Source organism: Dromiciops gliroides, chromosome 1, assembly GCF_019393635.1.
Source record: "Dromiciops gliroides isolate mDroGli1 chromosome 1, mDroGli1.pri, whole genome shotgun sequence".
Lineage (NCBI taxonomy): Eukaryota > Metazoa > Chordata > Mammalia > Microbiotheria > Microbiotheriidae > Dromiciops > Dromiciops gliroides.
This window is the reverse complement of record NC_057861.1, coordinates 504,276,181-504,290,063: the sequence shown is the minus strand read 5'-3', so window position 1 is coordinate 504,290,063 and position 13,883 is coordinate 504,276,181. Positions and strand designations below refer to the sequence as shown.

Genomic DNA, 13,883 nt, shown 5'->3' with positions numbered 1-13,883 from the left:
AAAATTAGGAGGGAAATTATAAAGTAAATGGGAAATTTCTCTGATAATGGTCTGATATCTAAGAACTGACACAAATTTATAAGAATAAGATCTATTCCTCAATGGTCAAAGTATATGAACAGGAAATTTTCAATGGAAGACAACCTCTCAACAACCATATGAAAAATTGTTCTAACTCACTAGCAATTAAAGAAATGCAAATTAAAGCAAGTCTAAGGTTCCACTTCATACCCATCAGAGAGGTAAGAATGACAAAAATGGAAAATGACAATTGTTGAAGGGACTGAAGGAAAACAGGCACACTAATGTGCTGTTGTTGAGATCCTGAAATGATCCAGCCATTCTGGAAATCAATTTAGAACTATACTCCCAAAGTTACTAAACTATTACATACCTTTTAACCCAGTGATACCACTACCCCAAGTTGATTAAAGAAAAAGGGAATAGGCCTATTTGTACAAAAATATTTATCTAGCTCTTTTAGCAGTAACAAAAAACTGGAAATAAAGGAGGTATCTATCAATTGAAAATGCTCAAGTAAATTGTGGTATATAAATGTAACAGGATATTATTGTGCTGTAAGAAATGACAAAAGGAAGATAGATGGAAGAGAAAAAACACTTTGTTAATTAAAATAAATTAAATTAAAAAAAAGAAATGCCAAAATGGATGATTTCAGAGAAACCCAGGAAAACTTGCATAGCCTGATACCCAGTGAAGTAAGTAGATTCAGGAGAACAATTCATATAACCACAACATTATAAAGAACATCTTTAAAGGATCTGAGAATTCTTATCACTGAAATGATTTAACAATGATTCCAAAGGATTACAAATCATGTTACCTATCACTTGCTGGAGAGGTAATGGACTCAAAGTATAAGACATAAATTTTGGATGGCCAGTGAAGATATTTGTTTTGCTCGACTATGCGTATTTGCTATAAGTACTTTTTCCTTTCCTTTTCTTTTCTTTTCTTTTTAACCAGTGGAGGAAAGGGGAATATCAGGAAGAAGCTATAATAAGGTGGCCAAAAAAAAAAAAAGAAAAAAGAAAAAGAAAGAATCACAGAGGAATCTTATTTTAAATTGCACAGAAAAGGGGGCAGCTAGGTGGCTCAGTGGATAGAGCACTGGCCCTGGAGTCAGGAGTACCTGAGTTCAAATCTGACCTCAGACACTTAACACTTACTAGCTGTGTGACCCTGGGCAAGTCACTTAACCCCAATTGCCTCACTAAAAATAAAAAAATAAATTGCACAGAAAAGAACAGAAAGGACAAAAAGAATCACAGGCAAGCCAGACAGCTTTTAAAATGACAGGATGAATTTATGATATAATTAAAAAGAAAAGCAAGTTGTATGTAATAGACTAGAAGTTTCATTAAAAATCCTCTTTTTTATTCTACTATATATGGGAATGTCTATTTTACTGTTTATTGTTCAAAATTAAAACATTTTAAAACTGGATAAAAAGCTGTTAGTGAATACTATCATCACAGAGTCCATATGGAGTGCTTCAAAAGAATAGAAAGTTATATCTGCATACTGGCTACCAGACTTTGAACAACAATAAAAATGGATAACTTTTAGCATGATGCTAAGAGTTCAAGAGTTTCTGGACTTTGGGTTAGGCAGCCATTGGATTTCTTTATTAGATTTGCACAGTGGCTATTAGTAGGTTTTTATGTCAGAGGAAGATAAAGAAAAGACTGCTTTCATCTCTCCAGCTGGATTTTACCAGTTGGAACATATGTTCCAAGGCATCTGGGGAGCACCTGCCACCTTCTGAAGACTGATAGAGAAAGTATTTGGAGACACAATTTACCTAGAAGTGTTGGTGTGCCCTGATGACATAATTGTCTTTAGGAAGACTCTAGACCCAGGCTCAGCAAACTTTGTATGGCTCATGGGCCAATCTGGCCCACCGCCTATTTTTGTACCATCCTGTGAGCTAAATGTAAAAACCATTCTGAGCTGACAAGCTGTATAAAAACAGGCAGGCTAGATTTGGCCTGCAGGTCTAAGTTTGTCAACTCTCAACATAGATGAACAAGAAGAAAATCTGACAAAAGGTTGGATTGGCTAGAGGAAAATGTTCTATAATTTTTATCTTACAAGTGCCATTTTTGTAGAGTTCTTGTCAAGTATGTGGGTCATACTATATTGCCAAAAGGAAAGAACACTCTTTTTGAGAAGATAGACATGCTCCTGATTTGGTCATGTCTGAAGAGCCTTTGAAATCTTGAGGACTTTATTGGATTTGGCAGGTCTTATCAAAATTTTATTTACAAAACTATGTTACTGCTACAAAGCCACTGAAATGACCTTATCTGAACATATATTATTGAAGAGACCCAGAAGCAGGAAGACAAAAAACACAAAGTTGTCTTAAAACCAACAGAGCCATTTGGAGAATGACGGACAGACTGATGTGAATAAGCTTTCAAAGACTTGGCCAGCAGCCTAATACATACACCAGTGCTAGCTTATGTTAACCTATAACCCAAGAAAACCTTTTATTCTGACTACGGATGCCAGCTTGGAGAACTTGGGAGCAGACCTGTACCAGGAGAGTGATCGTCACATGAAACCAGCTGTATTTGCCAACAGAGACCTAGTGGATGGTGAGAACTGTTACCTCATCCACAACCTGCAGTTTCTGGCTTTGAAGTGCACTATTGTTTTGTTTTGTTTTTTAGTGAGGCAATTGGGGTTAAGTGACTTGCCCAGGGTCACACAGCTAGTAAGTGTTAAGTGTCTGAGGCTGGATTTGAACTCAGGTACTCCTGAATCCAGGGCTGGTGCTCTATCCACTGCATCACCTAGTTGCCCCTGAAGTGCACTATTACTGAGAAATTTAAGGCAATATTTTCAGGGGAGAGTTACAAATAGGGTTTGAGAACAGTCAGTTGTCAACAGACATATCCCAAACAGTGCTAAGTTCGATGCTAGAGGGGTAGCAGCACTAGTCAACTATGTATTCAGCATTAACTACCAAATTTGAAAGATTTGGTATTTCCACGTCTTTGGATATAGGTGTCCTTTCCAGAATACCAAGACACTGGTACTATGGTAACACCTAAAGAAGTAGTGAAAATTATATGTAACATCCAAGGAAGTGGACTACAAGCGGAAAGCAGTACACCTAAACGTTTAAGACTTCCACCAAATGACATGCCAGCAGCATACCATGCGTGGTAACTGAATACACTTTTTTTTTGCCTCAATTGTCTGGATTACTGGCAAAGAGATCAGATGGTTGATGAAAGACTGCTTGAAGATAAAAGACAAGAAACGAGGCAGTGTTAGAAAAGGGCTCAAAGGCCTTTTTTTCTGAAAGCACTTCATTGTTGAGACAATAGTAGAAGTCGGAGCTATGCAATGGAATATGGCACTGGGCTGGTACTGATCCCAAGCATGGTGTGAGGAAGCAGTTGGTGCTACCCAATACATATTGCTCTAAAGCTTTACAAGCTGTACATGACAACTTTGAACATAAAGGCCAAGAAAGAACCTTAGAGCTAGGAAGAAATAGGTTTTTCTGACCCCAAATGGCTAGAGATATCACTAAGAAGAGAGAGTTGTGCTTGATTGTATGTAAAAAATATACTATCAGGGGTAGCTAGGTGGTTCAATGGATAAAACACCGGCCCTGGATTCGGGAGGACCTGAATTCAAATCCAGTCTCAGACACTTGACACTTACTAGCTGTATGATCCCGGGCAAGTCACTTAACCCTCATTGCCCCACCAAAAAAAAAAAAAAAGAAAAGAAAAGAAAAAAAAGAAAAAGAAAGAAAAAATATACTATCAATTCTAAATTAAACAAACAAATAAATGTTTTGAATGACTACACATATATAACATATTGAATTGCTTGTGTTCTTAAGGGTGGTTGGGGGGAGAGGGAAGAAGATAATTTGGAACACAAAGTTTTAAAAATCAATGTTAAAATTGTTTTTACATGTAATTTGGGAAAAAACTAAATTCTAAATAAATAAATAAAAATATACTATCAATTCATGTTGCATGTTTTGAGAATATAAATACCAGCGAACCATTAGGACTTTTTAGCATTGACTTCCTATCTCTAGGAGGAGACAGCAAGAGCACAAACTATATATTGGTAGAAACTGACCACTTCACTAAGTATTGTGGCAGGTGGAAGATGAAATGACTGAGGAAACAAAGCTTTAAGCTTCCAAGCATATTGATTTATTAAGCAATGTATTCCAATTGCCTAACAAATTGGGATCAGGCCTCCTCTGCTTGATACTGGAGCCTGAATCCTGGGGGACACAGATTTTATGCATTAAAAATTAATCAAGCAAGGGGGCGGCTAGGTGGCACAGTGGATAGAGCACCTGTCCTGGAGTCAGGAGTACCTGAGTTCAAATCCGGCCTCAGACACTTAACATTTACTAGCTGTGTGACCCTGGGCAAGTCACTTAACCCCAATTGCCTGACTTAAAAAAAAAAAAAAAGAAAAATTAATCAAGTAAGACCAATTAATTAAAAGAATTCAATTAAGCAGGATACAAATTAGGAAATTTGATTTCTAACTGAAGGAAAGATTAGGGACTTTCTAAGTTGGGAGGGAGAGAGTCAACAGGTACAATTTCCAGAAATCAGAAAAAAAGAGGTGTTTCACTCCCTCTCCCGAGTGTCTATATTCAATCAAAGGAACATGGAAACAATAACTGATTGACCAGTATGGGGCCAGTTTTCAGATAAGACATATGGACTGCTTGAGACGTATAATTGTGAGAAAGCTCCTTGCATCATTCTTCAGGTCTGATTGGATTTCTGGTCAGTATAACTTAAGTCTAAGCAGCAAGTAGAAATGGTCTAGTTCCCCAGCCATACAGGGTTAGGTTCAAACAATGCAATAAAATTTTCTCACAATTCTCATCATTGAATAAAGTTTTCTCACAAGACAGAAATTGGACTAGATCCATAACTGAATAGAAAGGGAACTGAGCTAGATCCCGAATTGAGTCACAAGATGGAGTCAGTGTGGTTCACACTGTAGGTACTGATATATTCAACCAAGAACCAGAAAGTTTGCACAGTTGATAAAATATTATGGAATGCAGTATTCTCAAGAAGTCCAAGGTACTGGATTTAGGCTCAGGTATCTTCAGAGGTGCCATGAGTTCCTTTTGAGAGTCAGCAATGGTATAAACCAATGATCCTGTAAAAGCACTTTCAGTGTATAGACATCCTGTGAGGTTCTACTCTGATCATGGTAGAGCCTTTGAAAGTTCATTGCTCAACGAGCTTTGAGCTTTGGCTGGCCTCAGGAAGTCTAGAACAAGATCTTACTACCTACAAAGGGAACCACAACTCCAAATGTTTAAACTGGGTTCTTTTGAATGGGTGAAGAGTGCAGTTACCAGAACAAAAAACCTCAATGGAGACAACAAATGGATTATCTTGAAAATGCATGCAATTCTACTAGGAATAAAGCCACCAACTTGACACCCTATTTGCTGATGTTTAGATGTGAAACTTGCTTGCATACTGATTTGTATTCTTGAGTGACTGAGGACAGAAAGACTAAAGACACTCACAACCAGTATATCCCTCTGTTGAACAAGAAGTTGAGGACAATAATAGTAATGTTTATCCATGTAGCATATATATTTTGAATATACTTCGATATATATTCATTGACATATATGTAAGATATATAACTGTTAATTATCATATGTTTAAGTATGTGTAAATTGTCATTTTGTGATGTTTCCTTGCTTTGTACTGGTACTATGACTGTATTATAGCAACATTTATTAATTTTGCTTAGTTTTGTTAGTTCTGTTCATAGTTTTGCTAATTTTATTGTTTCATCTGCCTGCTGCAGTTATTATTGCTATTAATACTTGGCTTGTAATATATATTTCTTTTTTTTTTTTTTTTTGGTGAGGCAATTGGGGTTAAGGGAGTTGCCCAGGGTCATACAACTAGTGTCAAGTGTCTGAGGCCGGATTTGAACTCAGGTCCTCCTGAATCCAGGGCTGGTGCTCTATCCACTGTGCCACCTAGCTGCCCCTGTAATATATATTCTAAGTGTAAATTAGACCTGTAGTCACAAAGCACCTGTCGAGTAAAGTTTTGCCTTGTGCTCTGTCTGTTGCATATATTGTAGTTATGCCCTTGGTTCCCATTACCTGGGGTATTCAATTAATTATCCTTGTTCTATTATGTGCTGGTGGGTATTTGATGCTGTGCCTTATATTTTCCCGGTGCCGACTATCTCATGGCTATACCTCCTGCCACTTCCCATTCCACACCCTAGCAATGCTTGGGTCTTTGAGGCAGGGGCGGCTGAGCAGGGGAGATGGTGGAGAATGAGCCAAGAAAGGGCTGCAGGAGGACAGCACTATGGTGTCCACCCAGAACTGGCAGAAGTTTCATCCACTAGCGGCAGGTAGTTAGTAGTAAGGAGAGCAGGGGATGAGCCCAAGCTTGGTGAATGCTTCTTAATTGAGAAATGCAAGGTAAGGTAGAATGTTGTCTCTTCCCCACACTTCCTCTTCCCTTCTCCCCATTCCATCTTTTTAGACAGAATTAGACAAAAATACTTCCATATATTTTCATACATTCCCATTTTGCCTCCACCCTGCTAACTCCCCCTCAACATGGTAGTTTGTAAGCCTTATTATTCTCTTTATGAATATGTTTGTTCCCACTACCTGTGGCCCACTCCTTACTTTGTGTGCATGGTGGGGTGGTCCTGAAGAGTTTTCTATATTTTTCAGAATACATAAGCGAGGATCCTCCAGTTCTGACTTGGTGGTCAAGGGACCACCTTCCTTGCAGAGGGGAGCAAATTTTATTACAATTGTTATAAGCTTTCACTCTCCCCAAGGGCAAATTATTTCCTATGATTAAAGAGCCAAAAATTTCAGTTATCTTCAAAATCACCAATGCAACCCATTATGAACAGCTGCCCCTAGGGCTAAACCTGCCTTGAGTCCCGACGACCAGGATGGAAGGGAGGATGAAAGGCTGGACAGAGTCCCGCCTCTAAGTCCCAGAAGGTATAGCCTGTGAGCATTTCGATTTTCCTCTCCCATCCCCATTACCTTTCAGTGTGCCCACCTCAGGCTCCACACTGACAGCTACTGTTACATATGGAATGAATTGGACCGAACATTAGCAGGGGTACAGGAAAGAGAGGGGAAAAAAGTAAAAATAGAGTGGACAGAGCATTAGATTTACAATTGGTGCAGTTCTGAGTTTGAATCATACCTCTGACTCTAGACGAGTTGGCTGTGGGAAAGTTATTTTATCCCTTAAATTTCACCTTAAGTAAAATGAGGATAAAAATACTTGCATTACCCCCTTCAAAGGTTTGTTGCAGGGAAAGGATGCTTTGGAAACTCATAACTAGGTTCGGATTGGTGCAAATGATGAATCCTCTGAAGGGGTTTGTTGAAAAAGTATTGTTTCGTTAATAGAGACCTTTTGGAGAAAGTTGTCAGGAAAAGAAAAAGGATGGATGGGTAGATGGGAAGATGGAAGGGAGACAGGGAGAGCAAGGGAGGGACGGATAGAAAGACAGAGAAGGAGAGGGAGAAGGAGAGAGGAGAAGGAAAACGTAGGCAATATGTGGAAGGCATTAATTAAATTAGCACTGCATATTTCCATTAGGCTAGAGCTAATTATCGTATTTTACACAATTATAACTTCGAATTGGGCTAATTCGAATACACAAGACCGCTTCAGGGGAGTTCCTTATTCGCACCGATAGGGACCTAGCTGTATTATTTCGAAGACCCCTCCTGCCCCAGGAACCGAGGATCTTTTCAAAAGGCAGATAATGCGGGCTGAAGGGGTAAAGAGTCCTGTGTCCCCATCGAACGGATGAAGAGACTGAGACTTGTGGGCACGTACTAATTCCCGAGATAGACACTGTAGGAATGGTGGGGGGGGGGGGGGGTAGAATTTAGGATCCTCCTCTACTCTTCGTCCTGGCCCCGGCTGGGTCCTGGGGGATCAGGACAGACTATGACGCCCTTCCCCTTTGGTCCGTCCCCGAAAGGCCGTTCTGGTTCTCAGCTCGGGACATCTCACCTTCCGGAGCTCTAACCTCCGTCTCGTTTCAGCCTCAAAGAAGTTTGCCCGGTTGCTAAGGGAGCATAACGCGACTGTCTGGTTGCTAAGGGGAAATCCGATGACGGTCTCTCCAAGGTGAAAGTTGACTGGTCACATGCCCAAACTTTTGGGTGGGGGAAAATGCTTTTCTCACCAACCAGTCATAGAGAAAACAAATCTCCCTCCAATCGCTGTCTTCTGAGGGCGGGGCCCTCCTTGGCCCGCCTCTGCGGGAGGTGGTGGTGACGTCCTCGTTTTTAATCCAATCATTATGGGAAGCCTTCAGATAGAGCGCTATCTCGGCAAATCAAATTGAGGGTCCCCGACTCGGGGCCGGGACCAGAAAGATGGCTCAAATGACCTACCTGCCCCGCGGTCCAATCAGAGGCTGCGGGATAAGCGGGGGCATCTTGGAGGACGGTCTATGGCCAATGGGTGGAAGGCTACGGAGGCACGGTCCAATGAGGACTTAGATCGGCAGGAGGGGCCGGGAGACCGGAGCTCACCGTTCGGGAAAGGGGGCAAGTGTCACTCAGGCCGGGAGAGCCGTGGGGGGTGGTTGCGACGGCGGCAGCGGCGGCGGCGGGCAGCTGGTCGGAGCCTCCGCCGCCTGCGGTGCTGTCCTCACAAGATGGAGTTTCTCCTGGGGAACCCGTTCAGCACCCCAGTGGGACAGTGCCTCGGTAAGGCCCTCAGGGCGGTTTCGGGGTGGGGATGGAGGGGCGGCATCTTTGGGGCGTCTTGGTCCGGTCCCAACCTTCCTTCTTCAGGCGCTCTGCGGCCCGCGGTGGCGTGGGCCTGGGGCGGACAAGGGAGCTGTGCCAGGCCCTGGCCGCATCTTTGAGTGGGTGCTTGGGTCATCTCCCTAGCACCAACCCCCATCCCCCTTCCCAACCCGACCCTCTGATTGGATGCTTCCTCAGGGGATGGTCCCTGCTTGAGGACCCCTCAGTCCAGTCCGCGCAGGAGAGTGTGGGGTAGCCTGGGCAAGGTCCTCTGAGCAATGCCAACTGTATGGTGTCCACCTGAACCATCCTTGTGGTGCCCCCATGTACGAGGTAGTACGTGGTACCTTCCACTCGCTGACTACCTCATCACATCTTTCTTCTTTTTCTCTTCTCCTTCTCCTTCTTCCTCCTCCTCTTCCTCCTCCTCCTCCTCTTTCAACTCTCTTCTCCCCTCTCCTCCATTCTTTTCTCCTCTCCTCTCCTCCCCTCTATTTATTTTCTCCTCTTTTCCTCTCTTCTCTTTCTCCCTTCTCTTCTGTCTCTTTTCTTCTCCTCTTCCCTCTCTTTTCCTCTCTTCTCCCTTTCCTCTCCTTCCTCCCCTCTCTTCCTTTTCTCCCTTCTCTCCTTTCTTCTCCTCCTCTTCCTTTTCTCCCTTTTCTCTCCTCTCTTTCTGCTCTCTTCTTTTTTCTCTCCTCTCTCTTTTCTCTCTGTCTCACCCTCTCATTCTCTTGCTCTCTCTGGTTCTCTCTTTCAGCATGGTGCAGTGGAAAGAACACTGGCTTTGGAGTCAGAAGACCTGGGTTCAGATGTTAACCTTGTTGTTGGTCCTAGGGTCTGTGTTGCCTTGGGCAAATCACTTAAAATTCCCTGGGTGTCAGTTTTCCCATCTCTAAAATGAGGGGATTGAATTAGATTGTACTCTGAGATCCCTCTGCCTCTAGATCTGTGATCCATTCTCTTTTAAGTTTTCTGAAGTACAGTGAAGACTTCTGCTGGATCTTTTTGTTTGGGTGGGGGTTAAATTGCAACACTGATAGTTTCCTTGTTAATGTCTCTGGGGATCTCAGACACTCTTGAAAGGGATACCATTGTGATCACTGGGAGAGTGCACCAGGGAAGTGTTTGCAAAGAAGCACTGAGCCAGCCTGTCTTGATAGACTATGCAAATCATTGCTGAGGATCTTCTTTGCAAAAACTTACTTGCTTGTTTGCCCAAGGCAAAAGGAGTAGTCAAGAATGTTGTGACTTGGTTATTTTATGGGCTGGAGGGTGGACTGGTAAAACCTCTTTTTTGGGCGGGTGCATTTTTTTTCCACTTGCATGTAAGATTAGTTAAGGTAGTGGTGACTTGCTTACCGGCTGCCTTGTTTTCCTGGTTTTAGAGGCCTGAAAAATTACTGAACCTTCACCTGTCTCAGAAACTGGCTTTTGGAAATGATTAAGGAGGAATGAAAGAGGTTGTGTCTTAGTGGTGCGGTAGCCAAGGAAAACTTTCCCAATCCCTTCTCTCTCCCCCCCTATTTCTTTTCCCACACCCTTCAGGTAATTTTCCATAAGGACCTTATGCCACGTTCATACCAGCTACTCAGTTCATCTTGGAATCTTAAAACTTTTTGGGGGCAGCTAGGCGACACAGTAAATAGAGCACCAGGCCCAGAGCTGGGGAAGACCTGAGTTCAAATTCAGATGTGTGACCCTGGGCAAGTCACAACTTCCAAAGCAAAAAAAAAATTGCCTCTTAAACAAATAAACAAACAAACCTCTCTTTGGATTAGTAAATTAATGCAAAGATGAATTGAATAATGTTAGGAGAACTGTACTACAGAACTGCCTATGCACACTGAAGATAGAAGGGTGAAAGTTAAAGTTAATCTTATTAGGTTAGTGTCCCATTTGTCCATCAGGGAACATCTGCTGAGACAGTTGTCCCTTTAGAAGTTTGAGCAAAGGTCCTAATAGTGGTTAAAGGTTAGAGTAAGTTTCCATAATATATATTTACTAGTGTTTTAATTTTTGTGTCAGTAAATGAATAGAGGCTGTTTTCATAGCACTTTGTACTCCATTAAATGTCTGTACTTTGGAGATATCTTAATCTGTTGGACAGAAGATGGACTATAATAACCAATTAGCAAATAAGTGCTGAGTATGACACGGTTCTTGCCCTCGAAGAACTTCCACTTTTTTCATAGAATGTCAGAGTTGGAAGGGACCTTAGATACAGAATGATCTAATGGAAGAAGCAATTGACTAGATATTAAGGAGACTTAGATTATCATTCTAGTTGTGTCACCAACTTGCTTGTGACCTTGGGCAAGTCCCCAGCAATTAGAACAGTTCCTGGCATATAGTAAATGTTTAGTAAATGCTTTTTGACTGACTGACTGACTGACTGATTAAACCTTTTTGGACCTCAGTTTCCTTGTCTGTCAAATTTTAGAATTGAATCTCTGAAATCTCTTACACTTAAAACGAAATATGTTCAACTACAAGTTACCTAGTCCAGTCATCCACCTATATATTTTATTCACTTAGGCTACAAGTTGAGAGACAAAACTGACCTACATGAAACAATAGAGAATAATAAAAGTTAATAGACAATTAACTGATAAATTGTATTATACTAACTTTGTAATGTGGAAATTCAGTGAAGAAGGGCAGTGAGAGCTGAATGATCCTGGACGGCTTTCAGGAAGACTAGCTTTAAAGGAAAGAATGAAGGGACATGAACAAAGAACATGGAGGCAAGAAATGAAGAGGTGTGTTTGTGGGACAATAAGGAGATGGGCAAATTTAGAACAAAGGGTGAATTGTTGAGGAGAATTAGAAAAATTGGTTGGATGTGTATGGTAGAGTCATGTTATAGAGAACATTAAAGGCTTAAGTTTTCTTGCTATTCTCTACATTTTTCTTTCTATGACTATTTTCCAACTGATAAAATAGTACCTCTCACCTGCTCCAAGTTGGGTTTTAAGACTTTCTGTTTTATATTGTAAAAAAAAGAAGTTGATGAATTATAAAATGTTAGGATTATAATCTATGGGATTAGAATTTTCATATATGATATCATCTTTTTTATTCTTGAGTCATACTCATATGGCACTTTGTGTTCAGTAAATTTGAGACACTTTTGTAGCCACTTCCTACCTTGACAATCTTCTTACTCTCTTCTGCCTTCAACATACTCTTCATGTAGCCATACTGGTCTACTTGCTTTCCCTTGCACATGACACTCCATCCCCCATCTCCAGGCCTTTGTACTGACCGTTCCTCATGCCTGGAATGCTCTGCCTCCTCACTTCCACTTCTTAGACTCCTTAACTTTTTTTTTTTTTAGTGAGGCAATTGGGGTTAAGTGACTTGCCCAGGGTCACACAGCTAGTAAGTGTTAAGTGTCTGGGGCCGGATTTGAACTCAGGTACTCCTGACTCCAGGGCCGTTGCCCCATCCACTGCTGCCCCAGACTCCTTAACTTTTTTCTAGACTCATCTTAAATGCTTCCTTTACAGGATGCCTTTCAGAGCCTTCCTCTCTAAAGCTGCCATATATCTACTGTGTACACATCCTTATTGTATGTGTATTTATGTATTGTCTCCCCTGTTAGAATGTAAGTTCCTTTGAGGGCAGGAACTGTTTTTGCCTTTATATTCCCAGTGTTTTCACCTTTTTATTTTGTTTTTTTTTGGGGGGGGGTGTTGAGTGTGTGTGTGTGTGTGTGTGTGTGTGTGTGTGTGTGTGTGTGTGTGTGTGTGTATAGAGTATATCTTTGGCTAACAGAATTGATCACATTCTACTCTATTTTTTTTTTTTTGGTGACCTTTGAGAACAGTGATTTTTTTTTTTCCTTTTTAAGCTGAGAAAATGGAGTGGGAGGTACAGAATTTAATTATCTTTATTTCCTGTATTGTTTTTTTCCTTAGGACAAATTTCCTAGTGTTGAATGAACTTCTTTTAAATCAACTATACAGTTTTAGAAAAGGTATCCTTATGTGGGGGGTTGACTAAGGTACAAGGATGTTTTTACAGTTTTCCTCATTTATGTGTATCTAAAAGTTTTTAGAGAATCTTTTCCCAAAGATGGAGTTTGGATGCTTACAAATAATCTTGGAATAGGTAGAGAGCCCAGACAATAATGCAGTGAAAAACAAGCCTTATTCATGAGATGATTTTAGAGTTCTGCTTGAATAAGCATGTAAGAAGCAGTTATTCTTTGGTGAAGTGTGCATATGTAGAGATACTATCATGCAAAAACAGCTTCATAGTATTGTTTGAATGTTGAATATCTAACTTCTGCCTGCCTATACTTACTAAACTAAGTCAGATAATTGCATTAAATTCAACAAATATTCAATATCCATTCTACAGGCAAGCCACAATGCTCAGTGCTTGGTGTCAAAGAGCTTATGGTTTATTCACAGGAGCAGCTAGAGTTTGCTAGCTTGGCCTCTGAATGGTGCACTGGATAGAGTGCTGGGCCCAGAGTCAGGAAGAGGGGAATTCAAATCCACCCTCAGACACTTAATTAGCTGCATAACCCTGGGCAAATCACTTCACCTGAGTTTGTCTATTTTTCCTCATCTGTAAAATGGGGATAATAGCACCTACCTCCCAGGGTTGTTGTGAGGATCAAATGGGATAATAATTGTAAAGTGCTTAGCTCACTGCCTGGCACATAGTAAGCACTATAGAAATATTATCTATTATTAGAAGGAATCTAACATGCACAAGGAAGTAGCTAGGTGGCTCAGTGGGTAGAGTGCTGGTCCTGGAGTCAGGAAGATGAGTTCAAATCTGGCCTCAGACACTGACTAGCTGTGTGACCCTGGACAAGTCACTTCACCTCTGTTTGTCTTAATTTACTGGAGAAGGAAATGGCAAAACACTCCAGTATCTTTGCCAAGAAAACCCCTTGGGCAGTATGGTCCATGGAGTCATAAAGAGTCAGATGCAACTTAATGAACAACAAAACAACAACAACATAAATAAGTGTGTTTCAAGATAGAATATGATAAAAACATATAAACATATAAAAACATAGAGATGTGAGTCAAGTCAACAA

General features: G+C 41.1%; 2 protein-coding genes across 4 annotated transcripts in view; one reads left to right on the top strand and one right to left on the bottom strand.

Annotated features, from left to right (window-relative positions):
• The window catches only part of DRC3 (dynein regulatory complex subunit 3), an 85,126-nt gene extending 76,913 nt beyond the window's left edge, over nt 1–8,213 (bottom strand). The window contains 1 exon segment of the mRNA XM_043978563.1: nt 8,079–8,213. The gene's annotated coding sequence lies outside the window, so the exon portion shown is untranslated.
• Nucleotides 8,214–8,561: 348 nt separating this feature from the next.
• Nucleotides 8,562–13,883, top strand: part of TOM1L2 (target of myb1 like 2 membrane trafficking protein) — a 166,665-nt gene continuing 161,343 nt past the window's right edge. For 2 of the 3 annotated variants that reach the window (XM_043975340.1, XM_043975339.1), the window contains exon 1: nt 8,562–8,782. In XM_043975340.1, coding sequence (XP_043831275.1) covers nt 8,731–8,782 — 52 coding nt within the window. In that variant the 5' untranslated portion in view covers nt 8,562–8,730. The remainder of the gene's footprint in view (nt 8,783–13,883) is intronic. The other variant, XM_043975341.1, reaches the window with a different exon arrangement.